At 47.0% G+C, this 14,986-nt stretch overlaps 2 protein-coding genes across 6 annotated transcripts in view; one reads left to right on the forward strand and one right to left on the reverse strand.

Annotated features, from left to right (window-relative positions):
* The window catches only part of FBH1 (F-box DNA helicase 1), a 45,669-nt gene extending 37,978 nt beyond the window's left edge, over window positions 1–7,691 (forward strand). For all 5 annotated transcript variants that reach the window (XM_012443403.2, XM_012443402.2, XM_064369031.1 and 2 more), the window contains 2 exons: window positions 6,564–6,695; window positions 7,206–7,691. In XM_012443403.2, coding sequence (XP_012298826.1) covers window positions 6,564–6,695; window positions 7,206–7,376 — 303 coding nt within the window. In that variant the 3' untranslated portion in view covers window positions 7,377–7,691. The remainder of the gene's footprint in view (window positions 1–6,563; window positions 6,696–7,205) is intronic.
* A 5,636-nt stretch (window positions 7,692–13,327) lies between these two features.
* IL15RA (interleukin 15 receptor subunit alpha) overlaps window positions 13,328–14,986 on the reverse strand; it is a gene marked incomplete at its 5' end in the record, with an annotated part of 30,936 nt that continues 29,277 nt past the window's right edge. Inside the window, one exon of the mRNA XM_064369038.1 lies at window positions 13,328–14,128. Coding sequence (XP_064225108.1) covers window positions 14,017–14,128 — 112 coding nt within the window. The remainder of the gene's footprint in view (window positions 14,129–14,986) is intronic.

Consider the following 14,986-nt stretch of genomic DNA (forward strand, 5'->3'; position numbering starts at 1 on the left):
GTCTTTTAAAAATCTCTGAACCAGTACCTCCGGGAGTTAAGCAGAATAAATCTTTATGTACAAACAGTCTCTACCTATACATAGATTTTTGAATAAACTGATTTATAAGAACTTTTTTAGACCCTCTGGTATGGTTTTCTCATAGAAGTAGTGTTACACAAGTGGTTAGGCCTGTAACAAAACCACATTGTCAACTGGTAGAACTGTGTGGGGGTGTTACAGAGCAGTAATACCATTTCACAGCATGGGCTACACAGGCTTTTTCATTTTTGCTTAAGAAAATTTTGAGACATAAAAAGTAAAGAAAGCAACATATTGAACACACGTGTACAAATCATCCCTGTATATCCACATCTCCAAAATATACGTATTTTATTTCCTATAACTACCATGCCATTTTCATATTTTATAAATATCATAATATGTGGCCTCTACTACCCAATCTATAATTAATACTTTTGTGATTGTCTCAGAAATGCTTTTTTACAGTTGATTTGTTCAAGTCAGAGTCCAAATCAACATTTGGTTGTCTCTTAAGTGACTTAATATTATTGAGAGCTGTGTGGGACTCCCTCCCCACTTTTCCCATGCTCCTGTCTCGTTGCAGAAACTGGGTCATTCATCCTACAGAGTGTCCCCATTCTTGGATTGCTTCCTGGTATGGTTGTGTAACTGGTTCTGCCATTGCCTGTGCTGGCTTTCTGTTAACGGGAAGTTAGCTATAGAGGCTTGATTAGATTCAAGCCTGAGTCTTTGGCAGGTGTGCCCCATGAGAGGCGTGAGAGGGCTTTGTGCCTTGCCTTGTCACATAAGGAGGCTCACAGGAGCAGGTTAGTTTTTCCCTGTTAGTGATGCTGATTACTCATCTGTTTAAGAGGCACAGCTAGGATATGTGTACTTTTGAAAAGAAAGAAAAAACTGACCGTTCATATGATAATTCCAATTCCAGTTTTTAAATTATTATTTTTCCAAGAGACAGGGTCTCACTCTGTTGCCCAGGCTATAGTGCAGTGGCACAATTATGGCTTACTATAGCCTCAACCTCCTGGGCTTAGGTGCAGTCCTCCCACCTCAGCCTCCCAAGTAGCTAGGAGCACAGGCATGCACCATCACACCTGGCTTTTTTTTTTTTTTTTTTTTTTTTTTAAGAAACAGGATCCCACTATTTTGCCCAGGCTGGTCTTGAACTCCTAGGCTTAAGTGATCCTCCCGCCTCAGCCTCCCAAAGTGCTGGGATTACAGGTGTGACATCAGGCAAATTTCAACATTTTGTTGTTAAATATAATATATAAAACAGCATAAAGCAGTTTAAAATTACGACGTTTCAAGCACCTACCAGATTAGAAGATGGGATCTGCCAGCCATCACAGAGCTGTCCTTGTGGCCCCTGGCCATCCTAACGCCTTCTCTCCTTTTTGAGAGTTACTGCCATCTCAGCAGATATGCACTGTCTTGTTTGTTGCATAGCTGCACCTTTTTTTCCTTTTACCAGGTATGCACTGCCATCAGTGAGTACTGAAAAATAACACTTTTTACACATGTTCTCTTCATTCTCCCGAGTTTCAAAAGCTGCACTGTATCTGCATCGCCAGAGGCTTTAGCCCTTTACACGATCAGCCCTCATGAATTGTGGTCTGTAATCCAGTTCACATGGAACATGAAGGGAATTTTACTTCTTCTCTCACACTCGAATCTTTTCTCATACACTGAACTCTTGGTTCCTAACAGTATTTATTAATTACTTACTGATACTATTCTATGTATTTAAAAGTAATATTCAAAATAATGCCAGTATTACTATTAATGGAATACTGACTGGACTTGAAGATCTCCTAACAGCTCCATTTCTCATTAATGATGTATTTATTAGTTAAAAATATGATGTTCTAAAGTCATTTAAAGTAAGTCCTTTTTTGTGGTTTTATTACCAACTCAATATGTAGTTTGAAATGTAGTCCATATGTAATACCTACAGGGATTGCTTTGCTTCTTTTTGATTTAATGATCTTTTTTGATGTGTGAGGCCTATTTATGTTTTCAAAGTCAAAACTTTGTGGCTTGGTGTGGTGGCTCACCCCTGTAATCCTAGCACTTTGGGAGGCCGAGGCAGGCAGATCACTTGAAGTCAGGAGTTTGAGATCAGCCTGGCCAACATGGTGAAACCCCATTTCTACCAAAAAATACAGAAAAATTAGCTGGGAGAATCGTTTGAACCCAGGAGGCAGAGATTGCAATGAGCTGAGACTGCGTCACTGCACTCCAGCCTGGGTGACAGAGTGAGACCCTGTCTCAAAAAAAAAAAAAAAGAGTCAAAACTTGGTGATAAGAGAAGTCTTATTACCTCCCTGTTTCCTTCAGACTATTCTCTGCCTTCACCATTGGTAGCTATTTTAAACAATTAGCGATTAATCCTTCAGTATTTCTTTTTGCAAGTATTAGTAAATTCGTAGGTATTTTTGTATTCTCCTTTTCCACAAAAGGTAACATTTCAGATACACTGTTGTGTACTTTGCTTTGTCACCTAGGAGCACTCATGGAAATCACTCTTATTTATTTTTTACTCTTTCATTTTTTGGCATTTCATTCTTTTATTTGTTGTCCTCCCCACATCAGGAAATCTGTCAGCTCACAGAGCTCTCACTCCTTGCTCAGCTGTGTAGTGTTCTATGTTGACGTGCCGTGATTTATGCTGTCCCCGCCCATGGATGTGGTCACTTCCAGTCTTTTGCTTTCATTAATAATGCCACACTGCACAGTCTTAGCACAGGTCATTTCTGTTTTTGCCAGTGCGTCTTCAGCATGCATTTCTAGAAGTGGAATTGCTGGGTAAAGACAAATGTAAGTGTGACTCTTCTTTTGTTGTTTTGTTCTGGTTTTTGGTTTTGGTTTTGTTTTTTTGACACAAGCTCTGGCTCTGTTGCCCAGGCTGAAGTGTGGCGGCACAATCTTGGCTCACTGCAGCCTCCGCCTCCCTGGCTCAAGCCATCCTCTCATTTCAGCCTCCCGAGCAGCTGGGACTACAAGCTTGTGCCACCACACCTAGCTAATTCTGGATTTTTTGTAGAGATGGGGTTTTGCTTGTTGCCCAGGCTGGTCTCAAACTTGTGAGCTCAAGTGATTTGCCCTGCCCCAGCCTTCCAAAGTGCTAGGATTACAGGCATGAGCCACTGCACCTGGCCAAGTGTGACTTTTCTAGATGTTGTCAAATTTTTCATGGAGCTTGTTAGCACTTTAGAGTCCCATCAATCAAATGTATAAGAGTGAAATAGGCCCAGCTCAGTAGCTTATGCCTGTAATCCCAGCACTTTGGGAGGCCTAGGCAGGCGGATCACTTGATATCAGGAGTTTGAGACCAGCCTGGCCAACATGGTGAAACCCTGTCTCTACTAAAAATAAAAAAAAATAGCTGGGCGTGGTGATGCATGCCTGTAGTCCCAGCTGCTTGGGAGGCTGAGGCAGGAGAATCACTTGGACCCAGGAGGCGGAGGTTGTAGTGGGCTGAGATTGTGCCACTGCACTACAGTATGGGCAACAAAGCACGACTCTGTTTTGAAAAAAAAAAAGAGTGAAATAGACTTTTTAAAGCTAATTAGAAGCTTGTCAGTTGGTTGCTGGGTGCATTTTGTTTTCCCCATAGAAGAAAAGAATATAAAATCTAGAGAAATAAATACTTCCCCCTTACTGAGACTGGGCTGAGCTGTCTGCTCTCAGGGGTCCTGTGAGGAAGTCCCAGAGAAACTGCCTATTTGTAGGAACAGATGTTTTTTTGTTTTTTTTTTAATTTTTTTAAATTTTTTTTTGGATATGGAGTCTTGCTCTGTCACCAGGCTGGAGTGCAGTGGCACAATCTAGGCTCACTGCAGCCTCTGCCTCCTGAGTTCAAGTGATTTTTCCATCTCAGCCTCCTGAGTAGCTGGGACCACACATGTGTGCTACCACACCTGGCTAATTTTTTATTTTTATTTTTAGTAGAGATGAGGTTTCACCATGCTGGCCAGGCTGGTCTCACACTTTTGACTTGAAGTGATCCACCCACCTTGGCCTCTCAAAGTGCTGGGATTGCAGGCACATGAGCCACCATACCTGGCCTTTTTTTTTTTTTGTGATCACAGCCTGTGAATTTGGGGACATCCTGTTTCATCCCTGTCTGAATCCAGTCTCTGCCCAGGAGGGAAGGCCATGGGGATAATGAAGATCCCGAGTTGGGCAGTAGTTCAGGGCCTACAAGAGCATGTTGAAAATAGCGGAGCCATGGCTGGGGTGTTTTGGAGATAAAAAGGGAGCCAGTATTTCCTGGGCTGCCTAGAATGGTAAGCCCCTTCATCTCACATATAACCAAGAGTAGGGCAGCCTTCTTTTTCTCTAACCCTCCCCTCTTAGAAAATATAGCTAATAGAATCACCGGAAGCCATTTTGTTCATTTGTTTAAGTTTCGAGAAAGTGAAGGAAATTATTACATTGTTGAGGTGTTAAGTGACACGAAGTTATGTTAGTTGCTCAAAGACAGCTTTTTTTTTTTTTTTTTTGAGACAGAGTCTCTCTAGCGCAGGCTCAAGTGCAGTGGTACAGTCTCAGCTCACTGCAACCTCCGCCTCCCAAGCAATTCTCAGGCCTCAGCCTTGGAGTAGCTTGGTATTACAGGCATGTGCTACCATGCCTGGCTAATTTTTGTAGTTCTGGTAGAGGTGAGCCTTCACTATGTTGGCCAGGCTGGTCTCAAACTCCTGACCTCAAGTGATCCATCCCCCTTGGCCTCCCAAAGTGCTGAGATTACAGGCTTGAGCCACTATGCCCAGCCAAAGATAGCTTCTTAGTCTCACAGAATCTTAGATTCTTTTTGTTTGTTTGTTTAGATACAGGGTCTTGCTCTGTTGCCCAGGCTGGAATGCAGTGGCACGATCTCAGCTCACTGCAACCTCAGCTTCCTGAGTAGCTGAGACTACAGGCGTGTACCATTATGCCTGGCTAATTTTTGTATTTTTGGTAGAGATAGGGTTTCACCACATTGTCCAGGCTGGTCTTGAACTCCCGGGCTCAAGGGATCCTCCCACCTCTGTCTCCCAAAGTGCTGGGACTACAGGTGTGACCTCCACCTCTTAAATTTATATAAATAAAAACAGCTAATCCTAGTGGGTTATAAGAAGCTTAAAAAGAACGAAATGGCATAAAATCTGCAGAAATGAGAGAACATTGTATGTCAGGTTAAATCATGTTTTGTGAAGCTTTTCTTCCATATGTGCGTATGTGTGTATAGCATCGTAATGGTGATGGCGTCAGAAATAGTTTGAGAACCCAGCCCTGGAGAACCTTGTGCAGTGGACAGGGAGTCAGGTACAAGGATGTCTATTGCTGCATTGTTGGAAATAATGTGGATACAACCGAGTAACCATAGCAAGGGAATGTGTAAATAAAATACAAGAGAGTGCTGTGATTGAGTCCCCTATGGCATTTTAGAACAACTCGTGAGGAGGAAGCCAGAAGTGTAATATCCGTGTAAATAGATACCTATAAAAGGAGACCTATGTCTTGGACACATGTGTAAATGAGGAGCTATTTCACAGTGCGTGGGAGGGACCTCGCCAGGGTCACAGTCGTGGCTGTCTCTGGGGAAGGAAATTGAGATGACAGTCAAAGGGACTTCAGCAAATCTGTGACTTCAGGCAGGACTTCACCTCATCAGCTGTCAGTACTCGTTGGCCATAACTTGAGTGTTTTGCATGGTTTTCTGTTCTTTTTCACAGCAGGTAGGCAGGTCCTCTAAAAAAAGACCAAATAAATCAAAATGTAGGACACAGATTGTAGAACAATTCGACCAATAGCCAGTCCTAATACAGAAAACACGAAACCGTCATTTCCTGGGCAGCAGATACGTGCAGTCCTGCTAGTGTATCAGTTGGTGATGTGGAGCCCCACAGGACAGCAGCGAAGCTGGCAGCACCTGTCCTTGCAGCGTTTCCAGCCTGGGAGGTCACTAGTGCTTCCTCTGGGTGCCCCCTGCACTCCAGGCATGAGTGCTTTGCATGCGGTTTGGGGTTTCTTCTTCTCAGCAGTCACCTGAAGCAGGCACTGTGCCACCTGCATTTATGGATAAAGACGCAGGCTTAGTGAGGCTGGCATTTGCTCACTAGCACAGCCAGCAGCACAGGACAGTGGAAGTGTGCAGGGATATTTGGGCAGGTTTCCTCAGGTCCTCTGCATTGCCTACCTGGATTGTAATGTGAATACACACATAATTTTCTAAAGATTGAGCTGGCGATGTGTTAGCATAAAATAAAATGCAGAATTAGTCTGCAAATGCCATTACAGGCAATAGTTTTCCTTGTTTATCCGTTAAATATGTATGTATATATTTAAAAAGCAATTGGACTGTCAGTTGGACTGTTGATAGCTTTGGAGGCAGGGAAAAGTTAGAGAAACTAAGGGAGAATGGGACAGTCAGTGTTTTTCTCTTTCTGGGACTTAACAGTGCGTCTAAAGTGTTCTCAGCTGTAGCTGTCAGCGTTTCCAGGTAGGCCCTAGCGGAGGTATCGCCATGATTCTCTGTCTCACCCTTTCCTTTTCAGGAGTACTTCTTGCAAGCAGAGCTGACAAGCAATGTCTTAAAAACAGGCGTGGTGCGCTGCTGCGTGGGACAGTGCAACAATGCCATCCCTGTTGACACCGTCCTCACCATGAAGAAGCTGCCCATAACCTACGTATGTCCGCTGTCTGTGGAACTTAGCCATATGCGTTTTTTGTTTGTGAGCTGTGTGCTTACCTGGGTTGTGGTGAGGGAGATAAGAGAGATCTGTGTGGTCCTTTATTACGGGCTTTTCACACGAGAGGCACGAGAGGTGTGCAGTCAGCCCTGGGGTCAGCTGTCAGGGCACATGGTGCTGCCTGGCCGTGTGGAAGCCACAGGTCTGGGAGGCTGGGTTGTGCCACACGCTTAGCAGGGTAGCTGTTCCCGGGATCCCCACGCAGCTTTTCTTGGTTCTTTATCTCGAGTGGACAAATGGCTGTTTCTGCACTCAGGGAATTTGGGGGTGTTGAGCCCGCCAAGATGGTGGTGCCACAGGTGTTACTCTGAGGGCGTGCGCCCCCCTGAAAACAGAATCCGAATGCGTTGTCCCTGGGCAGCTGTGATGATAACTCCATGCTTTTGGCTGGAAAATCCTTGTTCTTTGGTTGTTCCCCTTAGCTCTCTCTCTTGTCCATCACCGCAGAGCAACAGGAAGGAAAACAAGGGGGGCTACCTCTGCCACTCCTGCGCAGAGCAGCGCATCGGGCCCCTGGCGTTCCTGACGGCCTCCCCGGAGCAGGTGCGTGCCATGGAGCGCACCGTGGAGAACATCGTGCTGCCGCGGCACGAGGCCCTGCTCTTCCTCGTCTTCTGAGGCCAGGGTGCACTCTCTGCAGTGCAGAGCAGCTTGCCGAGGACCTCAAGCAAAGAAAGCCAGCGAGGGGGCTCCCGCTCCCCGAGACTCTGGGTTCACCCACAGCACTTTCTGAGGAAGAGGAAACCAGCCCACGCTGGACCTGCCATTTCTCCACTCCCTGCAGACAGCCAGTCTCCACTTGCCTCCCCTCCGCACACATCCGGTCGGGGAAGTGGGGGATGTTCTTTTGATAAAAAAACATTTTATGTATTTAAACTTTTATTACAAGATTTCAATTAAACAGGTACCACAGCACTGGTACACCGCACGCGGCGTGATGTCTGGGTCAGCACTGTTGTTCTGGGCTTTCTCTTTTTCCAGTGTACTCTTTCTGATAGCACTGTCACTGTTCACATGACACGGGAGGCAGAGTATGAGACGTGATGTCTTCGGTGGGAATTGGGGCATCAAAAATGACCTTGGCAGGGGGCAGTGGCTCACGCCTGTGACCCAGCACTGAATCCCAGCCAAGGCAGGAGGATTGCTTGAGCCCAGAAGGTTGAGGCTGTGGGTGACAGAGCAAGACCCTGTCTCCAAAAAAAAAAAAAAAAAAAAAAAAAAGGATGTTTTGAGGAGGTCAGATAAATTACAGGGCTAACAGGATCATAATCTCAGCAAGAAATGACCTCAGATGGGCTGGACCACAGCACCTGTGGGCCTGGTGGGGGGAACGGAGGCGAGGATCAGTGGTTCTCAAAGCAAGCAGCGGCAACATCACTGGGGAACTTGTGAGGAATAAAAATGTTCAGCCCCACCCCAGGCTTAGAGGACGAGAAGCGCTAGGGCTGAGGCCCAGCTGTTGGTGCTTAACAAGCCTGACAGGTGGTGGTGAGTTCAGCCCCACCCCAGGCTTCGAGGACGAGAAGCGCTAGGGCTGAGGCCCAGCTGTTGGTGCTTAACAAGCCTGACAGGTGTTGGTTATACTGCATTTGAAAAACTGCTCTTGATGTTTAGAAGGTAGACTCAGCAGGATTTCTGGAATACTGGGATCCTCACAGGAAGACTCGGTGATAGAGGTTGTCTTCATCGAGACAGGGAAAACGGGAGCTATAGCAGGTTTGTGTAAACGCAGTGATCAGTTTGGTTTTCAGCGTGTTGATTGGAACCATCCAGGAGGCTGTTGGGTGAACACATCTGTCCTGCAGCAAAGAGCCTGGCAGGACATGGGGACTTGAGAGTTGTCGGTGTATAAGTGGCAGTGAAGTTTGAAGGGTTTTGCTGAGTCAATCCAGGAGAGTATAGAGAATGAGAAGAGCAGAGGTCGGGGAAGCAAGGCTGGTGGACACGAGGCTTAGGGTGAAGAGAGGAAGAAGGTTTAAGAACAACAGCCGATCCAGAGGAGCCTTGTGATGGGGCACCACTGAGCTCCGGACAGGAGGGAATTCAGGAAAAGGATCTTGAGCATCCAGTGCAGTAAAGAGACCAAATAAAACAAGGGTGGACAGGTGTTTAACTGGCACTGTCAAGGTCAGTTGACTTCTGGACTCAGGCGATCCACCTGCCTCGGCCCCCCAAAGTGGTGGGATTACAGGTGTGAGCCACTGCACCCAGCCAAAGGCTCAGATTCTTAAGTTGGGTTTTTTCAGCTATCCTGGCCTTGCATCTGTAAGGAATGAAGTTCTGTATGGTTCTAGGAAGTCTTTAGGTTTCAGCCTGTGACTTGAATTCAGACTTTAGAGATTTGAACTTCTTATTCTCTAAGTGTTTCATCGCCATTAAAAGCAGCTGCCTATCTATGGCCTTGGATTTCTCCTACCCGTACAATTTCAGGATGGAAGCAACATAGTCTCCAAGAGCCGGGCTTGCAGTGGGCATGACATCCCAGGCACCTCCTGGCGAACTAATTACTGAATTCCCTGGGCTGCTCCATTCCTACCTCTGAATATCATCAGAGCATTGGCTCTCTCCTCCCCTCTCTAAGGCAGATAACCAATCGCAGATACCCTTTCTCTCTCCTCTTCTCCATAATTTGCAATACCCACTCCGGTACTGAATTCATATCACCTAGGAACTTTTCAGTGACAAGTAACGAAAACTGAATCTGTTATAAAGAAAAAAATGTATTGGAATGATACCAGGGGCTCATAGAATCCCAGGAAATGGGAGGCTTAGGTTTGGAAGATGGTTAGGACCCAAAGCCATCTGGAGAGCCCAGGAACAGGCGGTCAGGGCTTCTGAGGCCACTGTTGGGCACTGCCCTGTGAGCTCTGCACACTTCATTCTCTGTATGCAACAGCTTTGGAGTCTAGCTGAGAGGCCCTGGAAGCCACGCCCAGCCCAGGTGCCCACAAGCGGGGCAGGTGGGGGGTGGGGACAGGAAGGGAGAGGTTAGCCCCTCTGCGGCAGTGGCTGGTGAGGCACCCCAACAGGATGGAGAAGCCCCAGCGGAATTCTACATTCCCACTCTTTTTCCTCCTTTGCATGGAACATTTCTCCTTGGTAATTTTTTTCTTTTTTATTTTTTGTGAGACAGAGTCTCTGTCACCTAGGCTGGAATGCAGTGGTGTGATCTTGGCTCACTGCAACTTCTGCCTCCCGCTCCTGCCTCAGCCTCCCAAGTAGCTGGGATTACAGGCGCCCATCACCATGCCCAACTAAGTTTTGTATTTTTAGTAGAGAAAGGGTTTCACTATGTTGGTTGTTGGTCAGGTTGGTCTCAAACTCCTGACCTCAGGTGATCCACTCACCTCGGCCTCCCAAAGTGCTGGGATTATAGGCATGAGCCACCGTGCCTGGCCATCCTTGGTGATTCTTTTAGTGCATTTTAAAATATTAAAAATAGATGTTTTGTTTATACAAGGTACAATGTCAAAATGCAAATCATATATAATGTGTAGATATAATAGACAAGGAAGCAGAAAGGCATATATATGTAAAGTGGTGCTGAGCTGAGCTTTCTTCTTCCTGAATCCTTTGATGGAGAGGATTCGTCGGGCTCAGCATGTCTCCCAACTTTCCTGGCTCCCTGTGTGTGCAGAGCAGCTGGAGACAGGGTGGTTAGGAGCCCAAATGCAGGTGTCTTCCCTGGAGACATCTCCCAGGCCAGGAGGAGCCATGTAATTGACAGAGAGCCTTGGGTATATCACTTTTCTCTGTAAACTGCAAGTCAGGCTGAGGGATTGAAGATTTCAAGAGAGAAGGGGGCATTTCATCCTGAATAGCTAAGAACAGCAACACTAGAATGGGTGGATTTATAGACAGTCACTTGGAGGAGTGTCAACTAAATCCCCCTCATAATGTAGTGCCTAATATTAACTAAAATATGCACTAATTGAGCTCTGATTAGTGCGCAGCAGTGTGAGGTGTTGGGGAGGCTGTGATTTGGGTCAGGCTGGTCCTGCCTCAAAGGAGCACGGCCCTATGGTGAAGCACACCTGCAGTACTTGGGGACTCCGCTCTGTGCTGTGAAATTTTGAGCCAGGAGGTGGCAGCCTCAGCCAAAAGGAAGAGGTCCTTGTGGAACACAGGTGTGGGCAGTTAGAAACAGGTGTCCTTCCCGGTGTCTTTCAGTCCCTGCTCTCCACTTCCCAATGTCTGGAGGAAGGGTTAAAGGGAAAGTCACACCACAAGATATATTTTAAAAAGTTATACAGGCAGGAAAAAAAATGGAAATTTGCATCTATACAAGGAAATAAAGAATGCTGTAAATGGTTAAAAAACTAAATAGAAAGGGGAAAGTTGAGAGTTTTATTTCTTGGCAGGGCATGATGGCTCACACCTGTAGTCCCAGCACTTTGGGAGGCCAAGGCGGGTGGATCACCTGAGGTCGGGAGTTTGAGATCAGCTTGGCCAACATGGCGAAACTTCATCTCTATCAAAAATACAAAAATTAGCCAGGTGTGGTGGTGCATGCCTGTAATCCCAGCTACTTGGGAGGCTGAGGCAGGAGGATCGCTTGAACCCAGGAGGTGGAGGTTGCAATGAACTGAGATTACACCATTGCACTCCAGCCTGGACAGCAGAGCAAGACTCCATCTCAAAAAAAAATCTTATTTCTTTGTCAAAGAAAATCAAGACAAAATATAAAAGGTGAAGAGCAATCCATTTTCTTCAAGGCAAATGTGTAGGGCAGGAAATGAGGGAAGAGCGGGAGATGTGAATCATTTAGATTTGTGGCAGCTGAAGACATGGGGGCTAAAGGCCTCACAGCTGTAGAACTTACTTTTTTTTATTTTGGTCTCAGCAGAACATGTGCAGGGTTGTTACAAGGGTATATCGCATGATGCTGAGGTTTAGAATACGGTGCTCCTGTCACCCTTCAGAGATCTGTATACTCTTTCCATTTCAACATAAAAAAGGACAGAGTGTTGCCAGCACCTGGCAGATGCTGACTTCCTGGTCATTCTGCCCATTCATTCACCTAATATTTGTTGGCATTTACTGAGTTCCGAGGACTGAAAGGCAATTACACTTCCTGATGGCCCTGAAGGGTACAGTGGATGGGTGCCAAAGGGCATCTATTGATTCCTTCTTTCCCTTTCTTCGTTCCTGGCTGCTTGAACCTGGGCTGGCCTTGCGACTCGCTTCAACAGATAGAATGCCACAGAAGTGATGCGTGCCAGTGTCTGGCCCAGCTTGTCAGGAGCCTGGCAGTTTCTATGTTTTCTCAGCCTGTGTGACTAGCCTGAGCCCACTGTATTGTGAGGAAGCCCAACCAGCCACTTGGAAAAGCCTCCTCTAATTTTGATGAAAGCATCTGAACTGAGGACAGGCAGAAGTCAATGAAAAAAATGGCCAGGTGTGGTGACTCACACCTGTAATCCCAGTACTTTGGGAGGCCGAGGCATGCAGATTGCTTGAGCTCACAAGTTTGAGACCAACCTGGCCATCATGGCAAAACCCAGACTCTACTAAAAATACAAAAATTAGCCAGACATGGTGGTGTGCACCTGTAGTCCCAGCTATTCCAGAGGCTGAGGCATGAGAATCGCTTGAAGCTGGGGGGCGGAGGTTGCAGTGAGCCAAGATTGCACCACTGCACTCCAGCCTGGGTGACAGAGTGAGACTGTTTCAAGAAAAAAAATTTTTGTAGAGATGGGGTCTTACTATGTTGCCCAGGCTGTTCTTGAACTTCTGGGCTCAGTTGATCCTTCTCCTCCTGCCTTGGCCTCCCAAAGTGCTGGGATCACAGGTGTGAGCCACCCTACCCAGCATCCCGGCCCGTGCTCTGATCCAGCTCTAGCATTAACCGAGCTTCGTGGCTGTAGGCAGAACAATTTCTCCAGTCCTCAGTTTTCTTATCTATAAAATGAGGAGGTGGGGTTAGGTCCATGATTTTAGAAATAAATGTCTGGCCAGGTGCGGTGGCTCACACCTGTAATCCCAGCATTTTGGGAGGCTGAGGCAGGTGGATCACGAGGTCAAGAGAGTGAGACCAGCCTGGCCAACATGGTGAAACCCCATCTCTACTAAAAATACAAAAATTAGCTGGGCGTGCACCTGTCATCCCAGCTACTCGGGAGGCTGAGGCAGGAGAATCGCTTGAACCTGGGAGGCGGAGGTTGCAGTGAGCAGAGATCCCGCCACTGCACTTCAGCAACAGAGCAAGACTCAGTCTCAAAAAAAAGAAAAGAAAAAAATAAATAAATGTGAAAAACAGCAAAGAAAGAAGAAGGCTGGAGAAGAAGGCGGGCGCCGGCCCAGTAGTCCGTGAAGGGACGGCATGAATACCACTGCGGAGCTGAGTGCGGGCCTGCACCACACCGCGCGGATTAGATGCTGCTGCCTCTTCTCACGTGGAATTGCTGGAAATCCCCAGGCTGTGATGGGAGCCCACTGCAGGCAAGGCTCGTTCTCCTTTTGGAAAGAACACTGGGGCTGAGTCGCCGAGACTCTGCCTTCCTCCCCTTTCTCCTCCTTTGTGTGGAACATTTCTCCTTGGTGACTTTTAAAAGTGCATTAAAAAAATATCGAAAATAGATGTTTTATTTTGTTTATACAAGGTACAATGTCAAAATGGAAATCACATATAATATGTAGATATAATAGACAAGGAAGTATAAATATAAAAGCATATATATGTAAAGTGTTGCTGAGTTGAATTTTCTTCTTCCTTCGATGAAGAGGATTCACTCAGCATCTCTCCCACCTTTCCCGGCTCCCTGTCAGTGTGTGCAGAACAGCTGGAGACAGGGTGGTTAGGAGCCCAAATGCGGGTGTCTTCCCTGTAGACATCTCCCAGGCCAGGAGGAGCCTTGTAATTGACAGAGAGCCTTGGGTATATCACTTTTCTCTGTAAATGGCAAGTCAGGATGAGGGACGAGTTTCAGGGCAGGGCTTTTATTTCATTACCACCTGTATTCCGGACAGCTCACATTGTAATGAGATAAAACCCCTGCCCAGAAGCCTTTGGTCTCTCCTAGGAAGATGGCCCCTGGATCCAAGACACGACAGGCAGGCAGGTGGTGCCTGGAGGCGGAGAACCTGCTTCCTCGTGCAGGAGGCGCCGCCCAGCAGCCTGTGAGATCCCGCTGGGAAGATGAGGGGCCCGGTGGGCTTGCTCCTGGAGCCCACCTCCTTGCACCTCTTCTCATTTCTCTTTAGCTAAAGCAGAGAGGTTCCTTCACTCTGGACGTAGCCGGGCTGCTTTCCCTGAGTTTCAGAGGTTGTGAGTGCGGTTTTCCGAGTCTTCGTCTCTGTCGCTGGTCCCTCTGGTCACTGGCAGAGCTTCCATGGCTTCCATTTCAACGCTGACCGGCCGGGGAGTTTGCCTGCAAAGCAGGTGGTTCATAGGTTTTGAGAAGAGGTGGGGGTTGTCCTCAAATCAACAGATGCTTCCTACTGAGGGTGTATCCAGCAGTGGGGATGGGAGGAGCAGACAGAGGCCCTGCTGCAGGAGCCAGAGAGCACTTAGTGCTCAGAGATGGAGAGAACCTGGAGTGCCTACCTCTACAGAGCACTCAGTCCTATCTAGGGGCCGGGTGTGGTGGTGCATGCCTGTAATTCCAGCACTTTGGGAGGCTGAGGTGGGAGGATCGCTTGAGCCCAAGAGTTCAAGACCAGCCTGGCAATATGATGAGAATAAATCCTCCAGGTATTTCCAACCTCCCCATCCACCAAAGATTCACCAAATGCTATTGGAGCAACTCACACTGCCCTCGCCCTACGCTTTGCCAGTCCTCCGCTAAAAGGCCATTCAAATGGCAGGAACAAGAGGAGGAGACAGCGACTGTGAGCCTAGCCAAACCAGACATGATCATCTTGATAAAAGTGATTTCATATTCATGAAGCTTTAAAACACAGTTCTTAGTACTTAGTATGTGTGAAACAAAGAAATCCATAAATCAATCAGCTCCTGAATGACAAGCACAGGAGAGCAGGACACTCTGGTCATATGTGACCCGCCTGTCTGGAGCTGCCTGGGCACTGAGGCCCTGGGCATCTGGCCGGCACCTTCTCCCAGGGCTGGTGAAACGTCCCTCCAGAGGAGCAGCAGCTCTTTAGGCCATTTTAAGGTGAACAGCATGAGCTCCCTGGAGAGAGAGCTAAAATAAGTCAGAACGCAGGTCAGTTTCCTGAAAATAATTTGCTAAAAGCCAATTTGTCAGATGACAAATCTACCTAATAAC

The sequence above is a fragment of the Aotus nancymaae genome, unplaced genomic scaffold, assembly GCF_030222135.1.
Source record: "Aotus nancymaae isolate 86718 unplaced genomic scaffold, 86718_ANA_hifiasm-v0.15.2.pri h1tg000083l, whole genome shotgun sequence".
Taxonomy (NCBI): domain Eukaryota; kingdom Metazoa; phylum Chordata; class Mammalia; order Primates; family Aotidae; genus Aotus; species Aotus nancymaae.